Below are 20,149 nucleotides of genomic sequence, written 5' to 3'. Positions count from 1 at the left end.
TGGTTATGGAAGAGAGTACAGCTGAGTGGGTAAATATATCCCACAACCTAACCCATTTCCTGCAGTAATCCTTGGGATACTGGAACCATACCCCTGTCGGAAACAGAGGGCAATCTTTTATTTGAGCCCTCAGTGTATCCCAAGTCTTTATTATATCATCGTCTTCTGCTTCTAAGACTACCAGTACTTTCATCACTATAGTCTTTTCAGTCATCTTTTGACATTGTGTGATGCATATCTTGATAACACAGAAGGTCAATAGTATTAATACTACAGCTGCTGCTACTACCTTCAGCCCGTTGGCCATCCATGTTGGTATCCAGGAGAAAATGTACGATAGCCAACCTTCATCTTCTCCTGCAGCGTTTGCCTCTGCCTCCATTTTGGCATGCATCTTGGATAACCTGGTAACTGCTTCCGTGAGTGTCCCATTGTTTTCATCATTGGCTGGAATGAATGTGCAAAAAGAAGACCCAATTTTGGCACAAACGCCTCCTTCCATGGCTGTAAGTAGATCTAGAACATATCTGTTCTGGAGCGCCATTGACCTCACTGCTCAGAGTTCTTCTTTGATTGCGTTGAACCACTTGACGGTTGAATTAATTGTATGCATCAGCTCCCACCTCATGATCTGGAGCCACTTTGCATTTGTGCTAGCTTGCACTGCTGGAATGATGGATGTAAAGAATATTTCTGTTCTGCTAAACAGTCTGTGCTCTGGTGGTATTGCATGTACGGGACTATTCCATTTTCGATGGATGATGCATATAGTTTCCTCTCTTTACCCTGATCAGCTCTGCAGACCTCTTCTTCCTCTTGCTAGAATCCATCTTGGGAAATCCTTCTACCTTGATGTCCTTTTAGGGTACTACTAGTGCTGGTGTGTTCAGATGCACCAGGGAGCACGTCCCTCCTGAGTTGTGTGCTAGTACCACATATACTTTTGATCCGCAGGCCCAATACTGATCCGTCAATACTGTTGTTCTGACCTTCATGCCTGGAACTTTTGATATCTGCTAACATTCCTGTTTTTCTCAAACTCTCACTGGACCATCGTTCTGGAAGCATAGACCTACTCCTTTGATTGGTATTATGGGCATTGGCCCAGCATCATGTTTTACCCATGTTAGAAGCTTCACGCTTGCTTCCCATCCTTTCAGGCACTTGTCATTTTCTTCTTGTACTACTCAAACTGGAACTGTCAGGAGCGTATGCGTCTTGCTCCCCACCACTCCTTCTTTCCACCCGTCAGCTGTGTATACCTGTCCATACACCAGCATCTGTGATCTTTCCCAACATCCTGGTTCTCCTCCTATTTCTGCTTGTCCCCCTTTGAGACATGGTAACTCCTTTCGTGTCACTACCCTTGTTTCTCCCGTTTATGGATCTTCAGTTATATATTCTATTGCCTGATCGATCTTTCAATAATCATCCATCATTTCTTGAGTCTTGATATCATTATCTTCATATGGAATCGTCTTTTTGGATATCCACCTCAAAGTAGCTCTTTTTCCTTAGAATCATCCTCTTGTGGTGCATAACGATAGATGAATGAGGCATTATGGTTGTCGCTGGGATTTCAGTTGCCATAAACATTCTGGAAGTACTCATAGCATAGGGGATGAGAGAACAGACATAACAGCTCTCTCGAGTGGTTTGTTTGCCGACTTTGGTCATGTGCTTATACCACATGTTATTGGATACCTGGGCCGAATCAGGTAAATATCAATCAACCTGACTTATGTCTAAGTCTGCACTGTGCCTTCTTCTTTTTACTGGTTTGGTAGTGCTTATTACCTGACCTGACATGGCTGCTGTGCCTCCCTGTATTGGGGTCATGTTCGTAGAGGTCACAGCTTGTGCATCTGTAAACATCAATCTTCGTACAAGGATGATGGTAAAGAAGTAGAGACAGCAGAAGGCACAACATACAATATTTGCACTTCAAGCAAAGTTACCCATGACTTAATCCTCTTCGGTATCTTCTTGCATTCCTCCAAATGTGATGAAAACCCACCTGAAATGACTTACGTGATTATGTTGTTAATATGTATTTTATCAAGCTCTATGGATGAAGTATTGTGCAAGTGCGATGAAGAACAGTCGCTCCCACACAATACAGATTCTGGTGTTGCTTAGGATTTCAATGACCGTTGGGCTTCCTCAATTAAGTCGTGGATAGGCTTGTGCCAAGTAAAGCAAAAAGGCATGAAAGAATAGACCTGGAGGCACCCTTCTTCCAGATTCACTCTGTAACACGAAGCATTTGAAATAGTTGTGAAACTTTGGGGGCTTCTGAGAAATCATGGAAAAGGAAAATAACAATCATGCTTTCACGATGAATAGCTACTTGTAAGGAAAAGACACTGTGTCTAATCTAGGTATCTGTAAAGTCCTTGCTCTAATTCTCTGGCCCTCGGTCTGGTCATCCGTGGTTGCGACTCTTCTTCTTGTCTTTGTCTTGGATTAGTATTTGGTTCTTCTCCTTGCACCACATTGTCTGCTTCTGTTTTGCGCCTGGGAGAGGTTTCTGCCTGACAGGGTTTCACACCTCCAATGTCATTCCAGGCTTTTTTCCCTGACAATTTGACTGGGTGATCAGTTGCTTCTTCCACTGTGCATGGGCTAATACATCTGGGCTCAAACAAGGTCTTGGCAAAGTCTTAAAGAAGAACAGAGTTCCCTGGGTATGATTGTGGTGGTGCTAAGTGGCTTTCATTCATGTCTGGGGTGTTGTCCTCTTCATTCTTCTTTGACCTCTCCTGCCGTGCCTGCAGTTGGTGAGAAATAAAAGATGCACTAACCATCAAAGAAGCAACATATTCATGCATCTCATTACCAAACACTTCAGTTAAAGCCCTAGTGGGAGGAGCCCGGGAGAGTTGCATGCACCGTCCGGTTACCACCTTGTGTGGTGTTAAATGATGGTGGGACCCAGGCTAGTTGCACAATGTGAACAGGGCCAGAGGCAGACAGTTGCGCCAACTCTTATTTAGAGTGGCCTTTATCTTGCCTATTTTATCCATCAACAGGCTGCTTAAACGTTCACACACCCCATTCGCTTGTGGGTTATAGGCACAGGAAAACTTTTGCTGTATCCCCAATAGAGCCGTAATGTGTTGAAATAACTTGTTGGCAAAGTGAGGGCCATTGTCAGACCGCAGGTCCTCACATACCCTCAAGCATGGGAATATCTCTCTTATCAGGAATGGGGCTGCTCTGTGAGCATCAGGGTGTGAACAAGGACTGGCCTTGATCCATCGGGACAATGGGCACACAACAACTATTATGTAACAATACCCCTTGCATATACTTGAATCATATCAATATAATCTAAGTGGAGATGTTGGGAAGCACCTATTGAGGCGTGGTATGGCTCCTCCCACTATCCTTGAAGTATGTCCCGCTGTGAAATGTTTGCATGTCAGACAATTTCCTACATAGGCAGCAACATGCTCCGTTAAGTTGGGGCAAAACCACTCTTCCCCAATGTGAGCAGCAAGTACATCCTTTCCCATGTGAGTCATGTGAATAGGATGGTTCAGTTGTGTGAGTGTAGTCTGTAATAATGTTAATGAAAGCATCAGCTTGCCTGTACTCTGCTGTCACCATAGGTCATCTGTTGGGGATACAGAGCATCTCTTTCTCATCCATAGTTCCTTTTCTTCCCTTGGTGCATGTCCCTGTAGTTCCATTATCTGCGTGACCTGCAACGTGCTACATCCTTCCTGTAACACCATCATGAGCACACGGATATGTGTGTTCGATGGAGTATCGAAGTCTGAAATCTCAACAAAATATTGTGCACGCTTTGCTTCCGCATCTGCTGCTTTGTTTCCCCTGGAGACGGCATCTTCCCCTCTCGTGTGGGCCTGGCAGTTCATGACCGCTATGTCTGATGGGAGTTGGAGCGTGTTTATGAATCTGTCCAATAGGGGTGCTTGCTGCACCGCTGTGCCATCAGCACGTCAGAAGTCCCTCGTCTGTAATTGTGACAGCCCAACATGTAGTGTAGACATCACATATGCAGAATCGGAATACACTGTCACTTTGTTGTCCTTGCGTACTTCTAGTGCCAATATGAGAGCCACTAATTCTGCAGATTGTGCTGAAAAATGTGATGCCAACATTGCGCTTGCTGCTACTTCAGCTGCCCAGTCTACTCTTATCCTCACCCCTGTATGTTTCTCCCTATAGTCTGGTCTATCGTTGAGGAACCGTCAATGTAAAGCATTTCTCCCCCCTCAAGCAGCTTTTCCCCCACCTTCACAAGATTGTCATATTGCTCCATGTATGTGATGCAATTGTGCATGCAGTCTTCTTTTATTGGTTCACTGTCCTACATCTTACTATTTTTATGGCTGAATTCGAGAGGATCACCTCATAACCCGAAGCACTCTGTGTGGTCAAAGTATGGTCAACGTGCTCTTAGGCTGCTTGAGGATTGCGAAGAGGGCATGCCCCACGCAAAGCGTGGTGCTACAGCCCATTGTTATAATCGCTGACTTCTCTATTGCAAATGTAGCAGCAGCCAGTGCTTGTACACAAGGGTAATGTCCCCTCATCACTGGATCTAACTCCCCACTGTAATATGCTAATGGCATGTGTCCTAAAGTGGTCTTCTGTGTGAGTACAGCGGTCATCACTACCCCATTGGAGTGTGAGAACAAATATAATGTGTCCTTCTAGTCTGGGATCGCCAACACAGGTGCTTTCCTCAGCTTCTCAAATGCACCTGTTATTTCCTCCATCCATTGGCGTGTACCATCCACTCTCTGTGCTTCCTTGAGTGCACCTAACAAAGGTCTTGTGCATGTGCTATAGTCGAACACCCAAGCTCTGCAATAATTACAGAGCCCTAGGAACTGTTGCATTCCCCTTATTGTCGTAGGTTTTGGCATTCTATGGATCGCCTGCTCCCTTTCTGGTGTCACTCTTTGCCCTTCCTGCAATGTCATTTGCCCAATGTACAGCACTTCCTCTTGGCAACTGTAATTTAGCCTTATCTACCTTGTACCCCTTTTCTGCTAATACTGTAAGCATATGTACTGAGTCATTTCTGAACCGTGTTTCCAATTTGTTACAGATTAAAATGTCATCAACATATTGTATGATGGTGCTTTCCATTTGTAGGTTGTCAAGGTCCATCTGGAAGACCCTAGTGAATATGGAGGGTGATTTGCAGTACCCCTGTGGTAACCTTTTATGTTTCCACTTCCAATTCTATAAAGGAAGGAAGTTAAGTCATGTGACTTCATGAAGTGGTATAGAGAAGAAAGCATTCATCAAATCTATAACTGTGAAATGGGTAGCTTGTGTGGGAATGCTACACAAAATTGTTGCTGGATTCAGTAATAAAGGAAATTCTGCCTCTACAATTTGGTTCAAAGGGTGCAAGTCCGGGATAAAATAGCACGACCGCACTGTTGCCTTTTTCACAGGGTAAACTAAGGTATTGCACTGTGATTCCGATGGTACTAGAATGCCCTGCTTCACAAATGGGGCAATTGTCTCATAGATGCCCTCATCTGCTTCTCTTGACAAGGGATACTGTTTCGCCCTTGGTAAGATTGCTTCTGGTTTAAGCTTTATCTTCACTGCCCCTATCCCTTTCAGTAGCCTCGCATAATAGGGTGTCCTTCCCACGTGTTCCTCGAGAAATGGTGGTGGTGCTTTCTGCAACATGGCCATTCTCTGGTACCTCCCTGTAGTGTACTGTCACGCACTATGTAATGCTTATTTCAAACACTACTTCATGATCTGACCAATCGTCTTTGAACAGTTCCTCATCAGTCACGTCAGTCAACCTGTATTTATTTATTTATTTATCATATTGTGCATTTGTAAGGTGCTTATACAACAAGTTGTCCTTGTTGCCCATGACTTCTCTGCTCACGCACCTTACCTCTCCTGCGGTCTTCCCATCAAGTTTAAGCAATATTTGTCTGCCTACCCATTCATTTGGGACTATTGCCTCTTGCCCCTCATTAACTCCCTCTTTCTCCAGGTCATTGTTCGTCTACTTTGCCTGGATCTCGCTGCGCTCCCTGCCTTCTGTGCCAGCATTCTGCCCTCCCCTAGTCACCTGCCCCCCCCTTGCTTTGCCCTTCTTTCTTACTATACGCTGTAGGTTCAAATGACAGATTGGTGTATCCCACTGCTGCTTTTAATGCTGCTTTTAATTCCCTCATGGGGTATAATCCCTGGCTTTCCACTGCTACAACTGGATACAACATTTGTCAATGCTTACTTGACCTCAAATCGGGATGTTGACACCTCCACTTACTGAAGCACTTTTATTCAGTTTTTAACCTTGGTACCACGTTACTGGTACCTCTAATGACCATTAAATCACCACTTTAACATCAGCCCCTCCGTCTCAAAACCATTACTACAGGTGTGCTTCGTGCACTGCCCTTCTGCAGCTCTCCGCCCCAAAGGCTCACCTAACAACCCTGCTCATGCGTTTTCCACGCTCTACCTCAAAGTTTGGAACCTTGACTGTAGTTTTTATCCACCTAAAGCTGTGCACCTCCAGTACACCTCAAGTCCTACACAAGAACCTTGTTGGTGACGTCACCTACAACGAAGAAGAAATCATCAACTCCTGCCCATTTTAATCTGTCCGCCTATACAGGCCTCGAACACAATGACAAACCTGAAAGAACATAAATAACATGTACATGGCCACCTTCCTGCCTAACCAACAGGGAATACCAATCATTCATGTGATCCTGTACCTATAGCATCACCTTATAGATAAAACATCTCCACGAGACTTAACCAGGAGAGCACCTTTCGTGACACAAGCCAGCTTCGTCTGCTAACCCCTGTTCACAGGAATACCATCATACATGATGCGAGCTACAACTCTCAACCCACAGGAAATCCGATATTTACATACCTTTTGTCATCCGTACCCTTAAGTCAATCGTCTAAGCTGACTGCCAAAGCTGATTGCTCCAAGACGGAATGTTCCCTAAGAAAAAAAATTCAACAACAACACTCCCTGCTAGACCAAGTGCCCAGCACAACCATGAAGTGAAACCTTTGAAAACCCTCCCCTTTTTGACACATAGCTGAGTCTATACTTGCACTCTGTGATCCGCTGATGTCACTTGGACAGCAACTCTCTCCCAACCTGCCGCTCTGCCCTTACGGTCTGCTGGGTGTCGAATGGAAAGTGGCAGGATTTTCTCCAATGTGGTTCCTGGGGACCTCTTCACGGTGTGCACCTGCTGTGTGACTCTCAATTTCTGCGTGTCATTTCACAGCCCTCCAGGCCTGCAGCGGGACGAGACGCCCTCTTGCCACCCAGATGTAGCGACCATCCTCTGTTGCCAGCTGTTAAGGACTGGCATGTGGGGAACTCACAGTACTTGTTCAGGTAAATAGCTGAGACACTTGGGCCCATTAAATACTTCCCACTGCAAGAACGGAAGACTCAGCCATGGGGGAAAATCTGCTGTCTTTATTATCCATGAACAGACAGGGATTACACAGGAAAATCAATTCTCCACCATTCTCAGCTTCTGAGCATGTGTCACACGGTTTTGTACAGGTGTGATATCACAGAATCAGTTCCCTTCCCAAAATCTAAGAGATGCTGCTGTTGGTACGTTTGGGCTACATATATATGTATTCTATAAGGGTTAGCACACACTAATTGGCAAGCCGTGTCAGGTGGCTCCATCTAGGACCACCCAAAAAACGTTGCCAACTACACTGTTGCAGAGTCGCAGGAAGAGCATTGGCCCATGCTACATTTTATCACATCTCATGAAGGGAGACTCCGGATAGGCTAAAGCAGTTGCCTGGCAATCTGGCTGGTGCACAGAGCTCAGTGTACCTTTTCAAGGTGCTGGGAAGGAACATGGAGGGCTGTGTGTTCCATATTGTTGTGACTGTTGATCACCTAGCCTGAGAGAGTGCCCGCAGATTAGTTATGGCGAGCAACACTTGTATCATGCCACTCCCTGTCTTGCTGGGAACGGCTCCATTCCCACCACGAGTAAATGAGCATTGTCCTGCTCTGCTGGGTCACATGTGAGAGGACTGCAAAATGAAGCATTTCTGTCCGTAATTATAAGGATTTTTCATCTGAATTCTTGCAGGTGGCTTGTTGCTTCGGGAACCAGGAGCTTTCCACCCACACTTGTCCTGTGCTGTGAACACCAGCTCTGCGCCTTGTACTGAAGAGATAATGCTTCCCCTTCCATGTATCTGAGGCCTATATTTCCTTCCTGGTTCACTTCAGTCACCCTTTAGGCGCCCTATGTGTCTCTATGGCTTCTAATGGTTAGTTGCAATAAAGCATGTGCAAGCTTGGTCCACGTGTATTCAGCATCTTTCTGTTTCCGCTTTGGCGAAGAAATGAAAGGTTCTAAGCGTTTTGTAAATGTATCCGTCCTCTACCTACAGGAGTCATAAGCATGTTTTTCATGTCTATAAGAAACACTAGTGCATGTTTGTGTAGCTTCATGGTTGCATATTTGCTTCATGACTAACGTGGCTATGTCATGATGTCACTAATGATGTCATCAATATATGGCCTTATTGTCAGTTTACCTGGTCTATTGATGAGACCTCAGTCTGCTTGAAATCATCAACTGGATATGGTTTAAATGGTTGTCTGAGTGAGTAGCGCTTCTCATATCTGTGGGGTATTCGGTGACAGACCAAAGAGCGAGTTACACCTTTCATTCCTCATCCTGCAAGCTGACATTCACATAGGGGCCATAAGGGCGCTTCCTGGGACCCTCTCTTCAGACTTGTGCCTGATAATTTTCTCTTTTTTATGAATAAGGTCCATGTAACATACAGTAGGTGCAAATTGTGCCTTGTGCATAAGGGATCCTTTGTGAATCCCCATCCATGTGCAATTTGCATGTCATCACAGTTGCACATTCTGCCTACCTCACTTTACATGCGTAGATGGATTTCTTTGTGAGGTAGTATATTTGACTCAGGAGCAGTAGTGTTAAGCTTGACACACCCTTTGTAGGGTAACATTTATAATTGTAATGCACAGCTTCCCTGTGAATTCTCTGGGGATGTATGGACTGTAAATGGAAGTTCTGCATTGTGCATGGAACAGGCGCAGTCAGGATCAGGTGGACATCAATCACCTTTTGATTCACTTCTGAGAAGCTCTGAACATTGTGTGGACTTGGCTGTCATTGGTCACATATCACCCAGTTGTGCATGTGTACACTGGGTGATGTCCCTGTTCAGCCTATCCAGTGCAGCCTTTGTATTGCATGTGGTCACATTTTCTGCAAGCTATGTTGCACTCCAGAAGAAAGTTACTCAGGTACAAGATAGTTTTTTTTATCAGTCATAAGTCAATTAGGGAGACAATAACATTTAGATGCAGGCTCAGCACCTTTTATTCAGCTGTTCTGCTATTCTGAAAGCAGATTAAGCGTGATCATTTTTTAACTGTAGTGAGTGCATTATATCACCTGTGAGTGTTTATTTAATCTATTTGTGATCATTGAAACTGCCTTCTTAAATTAAGCTTTAATAGCAACTTTCTTCTTTTTTTGCATATTTCTGTCATTTTATCCCAGTTACAGAATATAATCTTTACTAGTGGAACATCCCAGGTACACGGGCCAAAGTGTGTGAAGAAAGACATTTTCAGAGTGCTAATAGAGACATTGTGGCAGAGTGATATGCTGAAACTAATTGTATTTACAGAGCACCTTCTGTATGGAGAAAAAAGTAATTTATTTTGTTGGAAATATGGTGCTTAATCTAATGAGTTTGGGTTTATATGTTTTTTTTAATGTATATGTTTTCTTAGTGTATGGCACTTGAAGTATGCTGTTCAAGTGGTATCCCTGTCTTGGGCCTTTTCTGCAGATAATTGCATATTATCATTGTTGTAATACACATTTTGTTTGCCTGGAAGATGAACTTGAAGTCTTATTATTGTATGCATAAGGCAACAGCTCCCTCTAGCGGTGATAATAGGCAAAGCAGGCAGTCTCTACTGTGCAACATGAAGTCATATTGTTGTATGCATAAGGCACCAGCTCCCTTATGGTACCTCCCTGGTGGTAACAGGCGAAGTGGGTGCATGCCGGCTTCAGACAAACATATCTGGCCGTTTATCATATAGTATGATGTGGGTGTGATCAGGTAGAATTTTCGATATGCAAACTTTAATGAACTCTAGTGAGCAAAAATAGGTGTGAAAACATCATAAACATTTTGAAGAAAAAATGCCGGGTATCATGAATACACATTTGTATTAATTATATGCTTTCATCCACAGCAGTGTTTTTTAAGTGGTCCTTTGCAACCTATCACACGATTGATAGTGGACTTGCATGTACCAGACATCGCAGAGAGGTATGTACCCAAATCTATGGATGAGTGTTTGTGGTGCAGAAATGTACTGATTTAGTAGCGATTTGTAATGTGCAACATGCGCACATTAGGATCACCACTCTGCCCCTCTTTCATTATCCAATACTTAAATGAGGTTGAGAACATGAATGTAAGCAGTGGATGAGGCAGTTTCTGGTGCTGACGAGGCAGGGGGCCGACTTCCTAGTGGGCACAAGCATTCTAATTAATTACAATCAATTGTAGCTGATGAATATTTTCAATGCATGGGCTAAATAGCTCCCAAAATTAGTGTGCGGGACTGAGCCTAGCAAGGTTAACACAATATAAATTAGGGGTGAGGGGGCTTCGCCACTCAAGATAATATTTTTAAATAATGAGTTGGAATAGTGTAATTAAAGCACAATTTCTGAGAAAAATTGGGTAAAAGCAATGCTGACACATGCCAGGTAACCAACAGTCAAAAAGCATTTTATGATGCTGTGCCCATAATATATGCTAGCATTGCCATTGTAAATCAATTTCATGATGCTGTGCTCACAAATATATGCCAACATTGCTACTACAAATAACTTTCAAGAAGCAGCATTCCCAACATATCACAATGATCAGGGTCAGGATGGTGCATCCGCCCGCAATGTATACCAGCAATGCCACAGTAAATTACTTTCATTATGGTTCTCCCACAATAAATGCTGGTTTTATTAAAGTAAATCTTTTCATGGAGCTGTGGCACAACAATATATGCCAGCATGGCTAGGGTAAATCATTTTTATAAAGCTTCACCCATAATGTATGCTGGTATTGGCACTGTAAATGACTTACACGATGTTGCACTCACTACACATATCAGCATTGCCAAGGTATATCAATTTCACAAAGCTGCAACCACAAGGCATTGTGGCATTGGCACTGTGAATCAATTCCACGACATAGCATCCATAATATATGCAAATATTGACACTGTATATAACTTTGCTGTGGCCACAATGTATGCCGGTATTCATATTGTAACTCACTTTGATGACGTTGCCCCTACAACATATGCCAGTATTGAAACTGTGAATCACACTCATTATACAGCGTCCACAACACATGCCAGCACTACAATTGTAAATTACTTCAAAATCCAAATATGCCAGCATTTTCACAATTAATCACTTTAATGATTGCGATCAAAAAGATATGCCAGCATTCCTAGTGTAAATTACTTTCTTGAAGATGCACCCACAATATGTCACTTTATTTCACTTCCACAATGCTGGTGAAATATCGCTCACCATGAAACAAAGTGGATTCCCCATGCACTTGCACATACAGTCGCACTCACAGAGATGCGCATCGAAACATACATGTGGGCACTGTGACTCTCATACTCACTCACCTGCATACAAGCACACATTCATTCAAACCCCCCCCCCCTCTCTCTATCTTCATCTCTCTCACACACACACACACTTTTCATAACATTTGAAACATGCAGACAAGTACTAATACAAGCACTTTTAAACTTAGCTTCACAAACGTGATCTGCAATTTCAGGCATCAAGCTAACTCTAGTCCAGTGTGACGCAGGGTCAGCAGCTTTCAATATCACACTGTAGGAACCTGACAGGGGAATACACTGGGCAAACAGCAGGGGTGGGGATCTTTTGGTTGCTTAGCAACATCAATTTATTGACTGCAGTGAGCGCCCTAATAGCATCTCAATACCGTGTGCATTTGTTTGTGAATAACATGCAGTGGCAGTGCCATGGCAGCAGTTAGGCCCCATCAGAAAGTATTACGCTCCATGCAAAGCTGTTGCTCTACCCCATTATTCACCCCAACACCTCTGCTGCTGTATGTGAGATGGTGACCCTGTTTTATACCTTATAACCCATAGATGAATTTTCTCACTGATCTCATGCACACACATTTCTCAGGTTTTCTGTTGTGCTTGCCTTATTGGTCAATGTCATTGTCTTTCTGATTGGGGCATGAGTATTGCACTTCCATCTTGCTTTTCTGTTTGGAGGAGGTGATGTTGCATGACCAATCCACAACCATGCCTAAGGGTATCAAGTGCTTCAGTCTAATTCAGACATGTATGTTAGCAGTTTACCTTAAACTAAACCTCACTAACAGCCTGGTTTTCCTCTATGCAGATGCAGGGGAAAGGGTATGGCTGCCCGCCTATCAAAAGCAGGGGCATTCAGTAGTACACTTACAGTAGCACTGAGTCTACTGGAAATATATTGGAAAATGTACAGGCCCAAAAGACAGAAAACAAATCAATGACCACTTGAACCAAAAAAATTAAAACATGTTTGATTGTGGGTGAATGTCTGCCTACAATGGGTAACGTTTTGCATCCTGATCATTTTTCAGGTCTCAATGAGGGTTCCAGTCTTTTCTGTCCCAAATGTGACCTTTCCCTCAGGTCTTGTTCTTTTCCATAGCTGGATGTTCGCTCAAGCCAGTGTCTCCTTTATTTAGGCTAAGGTGTTTTCTGCATCATGCTCCTCCAGCAGCAAAGTACCCACAATATATGTCCATTCATCTTTTCTACCTCTGTTATTCCCTATCCTGCTTTTAGTCTCCCTCCTGAATTAAACCTCAATTCCTCCTACTTTCCTTCCGCCTTGGCTGTTTGTTATTCTAACATGTTCCCGCTATACACCCTTGAATGCAAATGGCATAGATGCTTTTTCTCTACTATCTAACACAGGGCCCATTTGTCATGCTCCCAGGGCGCTGGTGATGTTTATTCATTTATTTAATTGTTAGGGCGCTGAAGCCCGCAGGCATCAGGACGCGCAAACACAAACACAAGAAACAGCAACGAAAAAAAGACAGGACTGTTGACCACCGTGGCAATAGATTCAAAAACGGGGCAGGCAGGTTCTATTTCAGAGAGGCATAGCTGTAGAGAGCATTAGTTGAAAAGGACAACAGCTACCTTTAACAGTGTTCCTTTAACATCTACCATAACCATGTGACCTTCTCAACTCGTTCTCTAGCTCAAGGCCTGGCCTGAAACTCCAAGGGAGGTGTGTGTCTGTTTGTGCCCTTTTCAGTCTCCATGCTGTCCACCTCAGTTTGGTTGTGTGTCCTGTGATAACAACACATTGGACAACCCTCGATGTCTGCCTGTTTTCCCATGCTCTAGTAGGTACAGGTAATGGGAGGATTCCCTATATCACTTTTTCCTGCCCAAAGGACACTGATAAGCTGACCCAAAGGGTTGATACCACCAAGCATCCAGCAAAGCCTCTGCTTATTCCATCAAAGGCAGCCTTTTTCCCAATCACCCATATCATGTTTCCCCTCCCCTCTGATTTGTTGCGCATATGCTTCTTAATCAGCAGACCTTTCACAATCACCCACTTCTGCTTTTACCCCTGAGATATCATAAAATGCCCATATGAGATATGCAGCGGCTAAACCCGACCTCAGTAAACCTGCCTGCAAGACAGAGCCCACCTTCCTTCTGCTGACTCGTTGAACACCACAAAAGATCATGCCTACCAGTCTCCCGCTCCACACAGACTGACACAGGGGCCTCAACCTCTTCAAGGAATAACTTTACATGGTGGAGCCACTGAACCGATGCTCCACTTCCATTGGACATCAAAGTTGCGGGTAGCTTTCCTAAGCCTTCTGCCGCAGTTTGACAAAAACTATTCAGATTCCAATGCTACCAATAAGCCCACTGGCTGTTAGGCAGAATCATATGCAGTACCCTTTGGGAAGAACACACACAATTAAGACTACAAGTGACAGTACAAATTCACCTTTGGTACAAGCCTGTACTACACAGTAAAGTGGTATCGATGGCTGAGCAGCCAGACTTATCTCAAGAGTAAAGTGAGCAGTATCAATAGTTACACAAAGGACAGCAATTGCTATGGTTCAAACAAACACTGACTCAAGGTTTCTGAGTAAAATAATATACATTTATTTACACATCAGTTATAAAACATTTCACTATTATCAAGCAGTTGAAAAATCATAATCTTAATACACTACACACCACCAAATTAATTCTGGACAAGTTAAGCTCAAAATGAAGTGTGAGCAAAATGGTACTCCAGCAATTTAAAAGGGAGGGAAAGACAAAGTCAGACAAAGGTTGAGCAGCACAAACAAGTAAGTAAGCAGGGCAATCTAAAAAGGTCAACTACGGTGAGGAAATCAAATCAAGAGGCCAGGGCCAACGTCAATGGATCAAATCTTTGCAGAGGATCACACAGTTCAGAGTAGTTTATGGTTAAGTCTTTGCCATGAGTTCAGAACGAAGTTGGTTGGACGAAAAGTTACTTTAAAGAATAGGGAAGAACAAGCCCTCAGATTGGCAAAAGATTTCAAGCACTTTTACAGCGGTCGGACAGAACGAACGACCGGATTTGAACAGTACCTTAAATGGAGAAGAAGGCTGTAGCTGAGGCAGACGTTCCTGGCAGGTCCTGCAGGCTCACGGTTCCTGAAGTGACTGTCGGACTGACACGAAGTAGGAAGACTGGAGGGTCCTGCACTGTCCAGGGAAGAAACCAGCAGCAGAGCAAAGCAACAAAATAAAGGTGCGCTCCTTAAAACCCAAACAGGGTCCGGTCCTCCTGGCTATCCGGTTCACTGTAGCTGTGCGCAGCAAATTTGACCAGAGGAGGGAGGCCTGGCTTGCATTTTGGCGAACTGGTTGGTCCCACCAGCTCAAGGGGAGAAGATTCTGTGCAGAAGCCCGCCAAAGGACAGCGAACAAAGGAACCAAACCTAGTTTGGCACACAGAGTAAAACACAAGAAAGACTTTTACAAAAAGAAATGGCAAATAAACCCAGCCAGAAACAAATAAAAGTAAATGTGGTCCAGCAGGTTTAAGTTTGAGGCTACCAAGATACCCTAAAACATTACCAAGGCTATTTAAATAAACCGCGGTAGGAAAAATATGGTAGATACCACTGCCACCAGCCAAATCTTAATGAAAAGGGAACAAACTAATGTTCCATGAGAAACAGACAAAAACGGATAACTATTAACCCTTTCCAGGACCCTATGTAAGATAGTTTGTACTAGGTCTGTGGATTTTAAAAAGACTAATAAAGTCAATGGCAAATTGACATGTTCTGGGAGACAGTAGTCAGTCCCAGAAAATGGAGTTTGAAGTGGGAAATCTGAAAATGACAACCCTGTGTCACTGCACTGAAGGTGCTGTGTAACACACGGTAAAACGATGATGCCTATGGAGTAGGTGAAGCTCCATAGTCTATGAACACAAAAATGTTAAACAGACACAGCAAAACGCATGTAGAGTGGGGAAAAAAGGCTCACACTCTTACCAGGTGAAAAGATTAATCCTAGAAATCCAGCAAAGCTGCTGTGGGACTCAGTAGGTAAGGGAATTTAGCCATTCTGAAGAATTCTCCCTAACACTGGCTCATAATAAAGGAGAAACCAAAACAGCAGAAATTGTTAGCATACAAAGGTCGACTAGCCAATCGCAGGATAAAGGAAATTAGGAAATGAGAATACAGTCCAGGGCAACAATCATTGCATCAGGCAGACTCACCTGCCACAAATGTGAGCAGTTGCATTTCCCTTTGGGTGACCCTCATTTGGGCAATACAAGGAGTCAAATTAGAAGGAAAAGGGGAGTTTGCTGAGAGCTGTCTCCAACACTGGCAGAGGCAGGTCCTAGACGAGGCCAAAGAGCATGCTGAGCATACTTGCCAACCCTACCGATTTAGGTGGTAGGATACCACTTTTTAAGCAGTCCTACCAATTTAGTGGCAACAAATACCGACTTTTTAAATATTTTGAAACTTTACGATTTCTACAAATTTTTGCTTACAGAATGTTAGCATGTATGTGGTATATATGTCCTGTAATTTACAGACATTTCTTTATTAGGGTGAATGTTGTGACTAATCAAAACAAGAGTCCATTATACACTTAAAAGCGCTTCTTACTGAATCACTATAAGACATGTTTAACATTTTAAATTGTACACATTATGATGTTCCCATAATGCTCCTTGCTTTTATGCAAATCGCTAGGATTGGGTTCTATGAAGAGATACTGTGGCGCACAACCTGGCAGGGGACCATGCCCCTTGTCCTCACCACTTTCTTCCAAAAGCCTCGCCCCTCCAAAGAGGTGACAGTTCCCCCATACATGTTTTCCATTTCCAGCACTGACCACAGTAGTACAGTGCTTTGACAATGCTCAGGTAACACGCGTGTAGAATGCTGAACTCTCTCCCAAGGCTAGGGATGGTTGAATGCCAAGGATTAGAATTGTGATTGTGTACAAGTGCCAGACTCGGTCATTCTCTCTTTGCTCCTTCCTTGCCCTCTTGCACAGCCATTCCTAATCCTGGGGAGGAATGGGTAGAGTCCTGCCTCCTCCACGTCTCCTTAATACTCCCAAATACTACCAGTGACCTTGACGGACACAGCCGTCAGTCCAAGTGAGTCTCTGTGGTTTAGCCTCCAAGCCTCTTAGGGTCAGGACTGTGGCTCTCCAAGCTGCCTGGCCACCCTGGGCCAGAAGAGTGTTAAGCCTGTCCCTTAGAGGGCAGGAGTGGCAGCTATAATTCAGTCTAGTTTAACACGGCAATGATTTTTTTATGGCCATAGAGGAACATGTTGCCAAATGGCTTTTCATGTTGAATGCTACACTATGAAGACCCTAAGCATTAATATTTGTTTTGATATTTTTTGGAGACTATAGAATACCCACATCGTGGGCGCTGCACTGCAACACGAACCAAGAGAAAATGGTCCCATTTTTAGGACGCATATAGTTCTTTTTGCGAAAACGTTTTAAAATTCACTTCCAATATTGCAATTTAAGTCCACTGAGAGGCAGTTGGATTCAGTGATTTGTTATGTTATGCTGGGTGTCTTTAAAATATATATACATGCCACCAGATCTGTGCCACAACAGCAAGGCATTGTGGGTATGCAAATTAGCCCAAATACATATATTTTTCTCCAGGAAATTGCTTTGTCTAAGGGAAGTGATACTTTATAAATGGCTTAATCAACCCAAGAAAGACATCTTGAAAGGCTTTCAGGACAACTAGATAATTGTTTTCCCCCTTATTAGTGAGCTTCAGTGCAGTATAGTCCTGACAGCGCCTGCTTCTTCTCCCCGCACCCCCATCTGGAGAGACGATGTTTGCTGTTTGTCTCTCTTGTCAGTCATGCAACTCTGCTAAAGCTCCTCCCACTTCCCAGTGTCCCTAATATATTGAAGGAGGAACTTTGTAGTTGGAGCATTTGACCATGTTTTTAGCAACACCAACAAAGTTATGGTGGGTTTAAAAAGGTTTGGAAAAAAATAACCTTTTACCTGAAATGTGAAAATAGGAAAATCCATAAGAGCCAAGTCACACACTCCACAGCGCCCCTAGTAGCCATCGCCGGAAGTTCACCTCCAGTTCTGAGCCATATCAGCAATGGATTGTGGGTATATAAATTAGCCCAATTGCAAACCTTTTTCTCCAGCAAATTGTCTTTGTCCAAGAGGGCAGTGCTACTTTATCCATAGTTTTACAAAGGTAGCGGGCGCCCCCCTCTCTCGCAAGAACAGACATGATAACCTGTTCAGTGGTTATTAACCACTTGAGAGTTCGCAGCCACTGCTTTTACTCACTGTGCCTTTCACAGATGGGAAATATCCATTTGCATATCAGTCTTTGTCCTGCCCTGGGGCAGTCCAGCACCGAAATACAATGGCAATTCCAATCTGAACGAGAGTACCACCAGCAACCCCATACACGTGTTTCACCCTTGTTGGGGATCATCAGTGAGGTGAAGCTGATGCCTCTCTGAGCACAGTGAGAGGGAGACCACGTCTGGTTACCCCCAGGAGACCTAGGGTTACCGATCCCAGGTTCCTTAAAAAATAGTTTTACAAAGGTAGCGGGCGCCCCTCTCTCGCAAGAACAGACATGATAACCTGTTCAGTGGTTATTAACCACTTGAGAGTTTGCAGCCACTGCTTTTACTCACTGTGCCTTTCACAGATGGGAAATATCCATTTGCATATCAGTCTTTGTCCTGCCCTGGGGCAGTCCAGCACCGAAATACAATGGCAATTCCAATCTGAACGAGAGTACCACCAGCAACCCCATACACGTGTTTCACCCTTGTTGGGGATCATCAGTGAGGTGAAGCTGATGCCTCTCTGAGCACAGTGAAAGGGAGACCACGTCTGGTTGCCCCCAGGAGACCTAGGGTTACCGATCCCAGGTTCCTTAAAAAATAGTTTTACAAAGGTAGCGGGCGCCCCTCTCTCGCAAGAACAGACATGATAACCTGTTCAGTGGTTATTAACCACTTGAGAGTTCGCAGCCACTGCTTTTACTCACTGTGCCTTTCACAGATGGGAAATATCCATTTGCATATCAGTCTTTGTCCTGCCCTGGGGCAGTCCAGCACTGAAATACAATGGCAATTCCAATCTGAACGAGAGTACCACCAGCAACCCCATACACATGTTTCACCCTTGTTGGGGATCATCAGTGAGGTGAAGCTGATGCCTCTCTGAGCACAGTGAGAGGGAGACCACGTCTGGTTGCCCCCAGGAGACCTAGGGTTACCGATCCCAGGTTCCTTAAAAAATAGTTTTACAAAGGTAGCGGGCGCCCCTCTCTCGCAAGAACAGACATGATAACCTGTTCAGTGGTTATTAACCACTTGAGAGTTCGCAGCCACTGCTTTTACTCACTGTGCCTTTCACAGATGGGAAATATCCATTTGCATATCAGTCTTTGTCCTGCCCTGGGGCAGTCCAGCACCGAAATACAATGGCAATTCCAATCTGAACGAGAGTACCACCAGCAACCCCATACACGTGTTTCACCCTTGTTGGGGATCATCAGTGAGGTGAAGCTGATGCCTCTCTGAGCACAGTGAGAGGGAGACCACGTCTGGTTGCCCCCAGGAGACCTAGGGTTACCGATCCCAGGTTCCTTAAAAAATAGTTTTACAAAGGTAGCGGGCGCCCCTCTCTCGCAAGAACAGACATGATAACCTGTTCAGTGGTTATTAACCACTTGAGAGTTCGCAGCCACTGCTTTTACTCACTGTGCCTTTCACAAATGGGAAATATCCATTTGCATATCAGTCTTTGTCCTGCCCTGGGGCAGCCCAGCACCGAAATACAATGGCAATTCCAATCTGAACGAGAGTACCACCAGCAACCCCATACACGTGTTTCACCTTTGTTGGGGATCATCAGTGAGGTGAAGCTGATGCCTCTCTGAGCACAGTGAGAGGGAGACCACGTCTGGTTGCCCCCAGGAGACCTAGGGTTACCGATCCCAGGTTCCTTAAAAAATAGTTTTACAAAGGTAGCGGGCGCCCCTCTCTCGCAAGAACAGACATGATAACCTGTTCAGTGGTTATTAACCACTTGAGAGTTCGCAGCCACTGCTTTTACTCACTGTGCCTTTCACAGATGGGAAATATCCATTTGCATATCAGTCTTTGTCCTGCCCTGGGGCAGTCCAGCACCGAAATACAATGGCAATTCCAATCTGAACGAGAGTACCACCAGCAACCCCATACACGTGTTTCACCCTTGTTGGGGATCATCAGTGAGGTGAAGCTGATGCCTCTCTGAGCACAGTGAGAGGGAGACCACGTCTGGTTGCCCCCAGGAGACCTAGGGTTACCGATCCCAGGTTCCTTAAAAAATAGTTTTACAAAGGTAGCGGGCGCCCCTCTCTCGCAAGAACAGACATGATAACCTGTTCAGTGGTTATTAACCACTTGAGAGTTCGCAGCCACTGCTTTTACTCACTGT

General features: G+C 44.3%; 1 protein-coding gene across 1 annotated transcript in view; it reads left to right on the top strand.

Annotated features, from left to right (window-relative positions):
• The window catches only part of LOC138527594 (16 kDa beta-galactoside-binding lectin-like), a 156,171-nt gene that overhangs the window by 59,497 nt on the left and 76,525 nt on the right, over positions 1 to 20,149 (top strand). The window contains exon 6 of the mRNA XM_069638887.1: positions 10,283 to 10,359. Within this exon, the coding sequence (XP_069494988.1) occupies positions 10,283 to 10,359 (77 nt within the window). The remainder of the gene's footprint in view (positions 1 to 10,282; positions 10,360 to 20,149) is intronic.

Source organism: Ambystoma mexicanum, chromosome 14 (genome assembly GCF_040938575.1).
Source record: "Ambystoma mexicanum isolate Mex_15411 chromosome 14, UKY_AmexF1_1, whole genome shotgun sequence".
In the NCBI taxonomy this organism is placed as follows: Eukaryota; Metazoa; Chordata; class Amphibia; order Caudata; family Ambystomatidae; genus Ambystoma; species Ambystoma mexicanum.
This window is presented reverse-complemented; position numbering and strand designations above follow the sequence as displayed.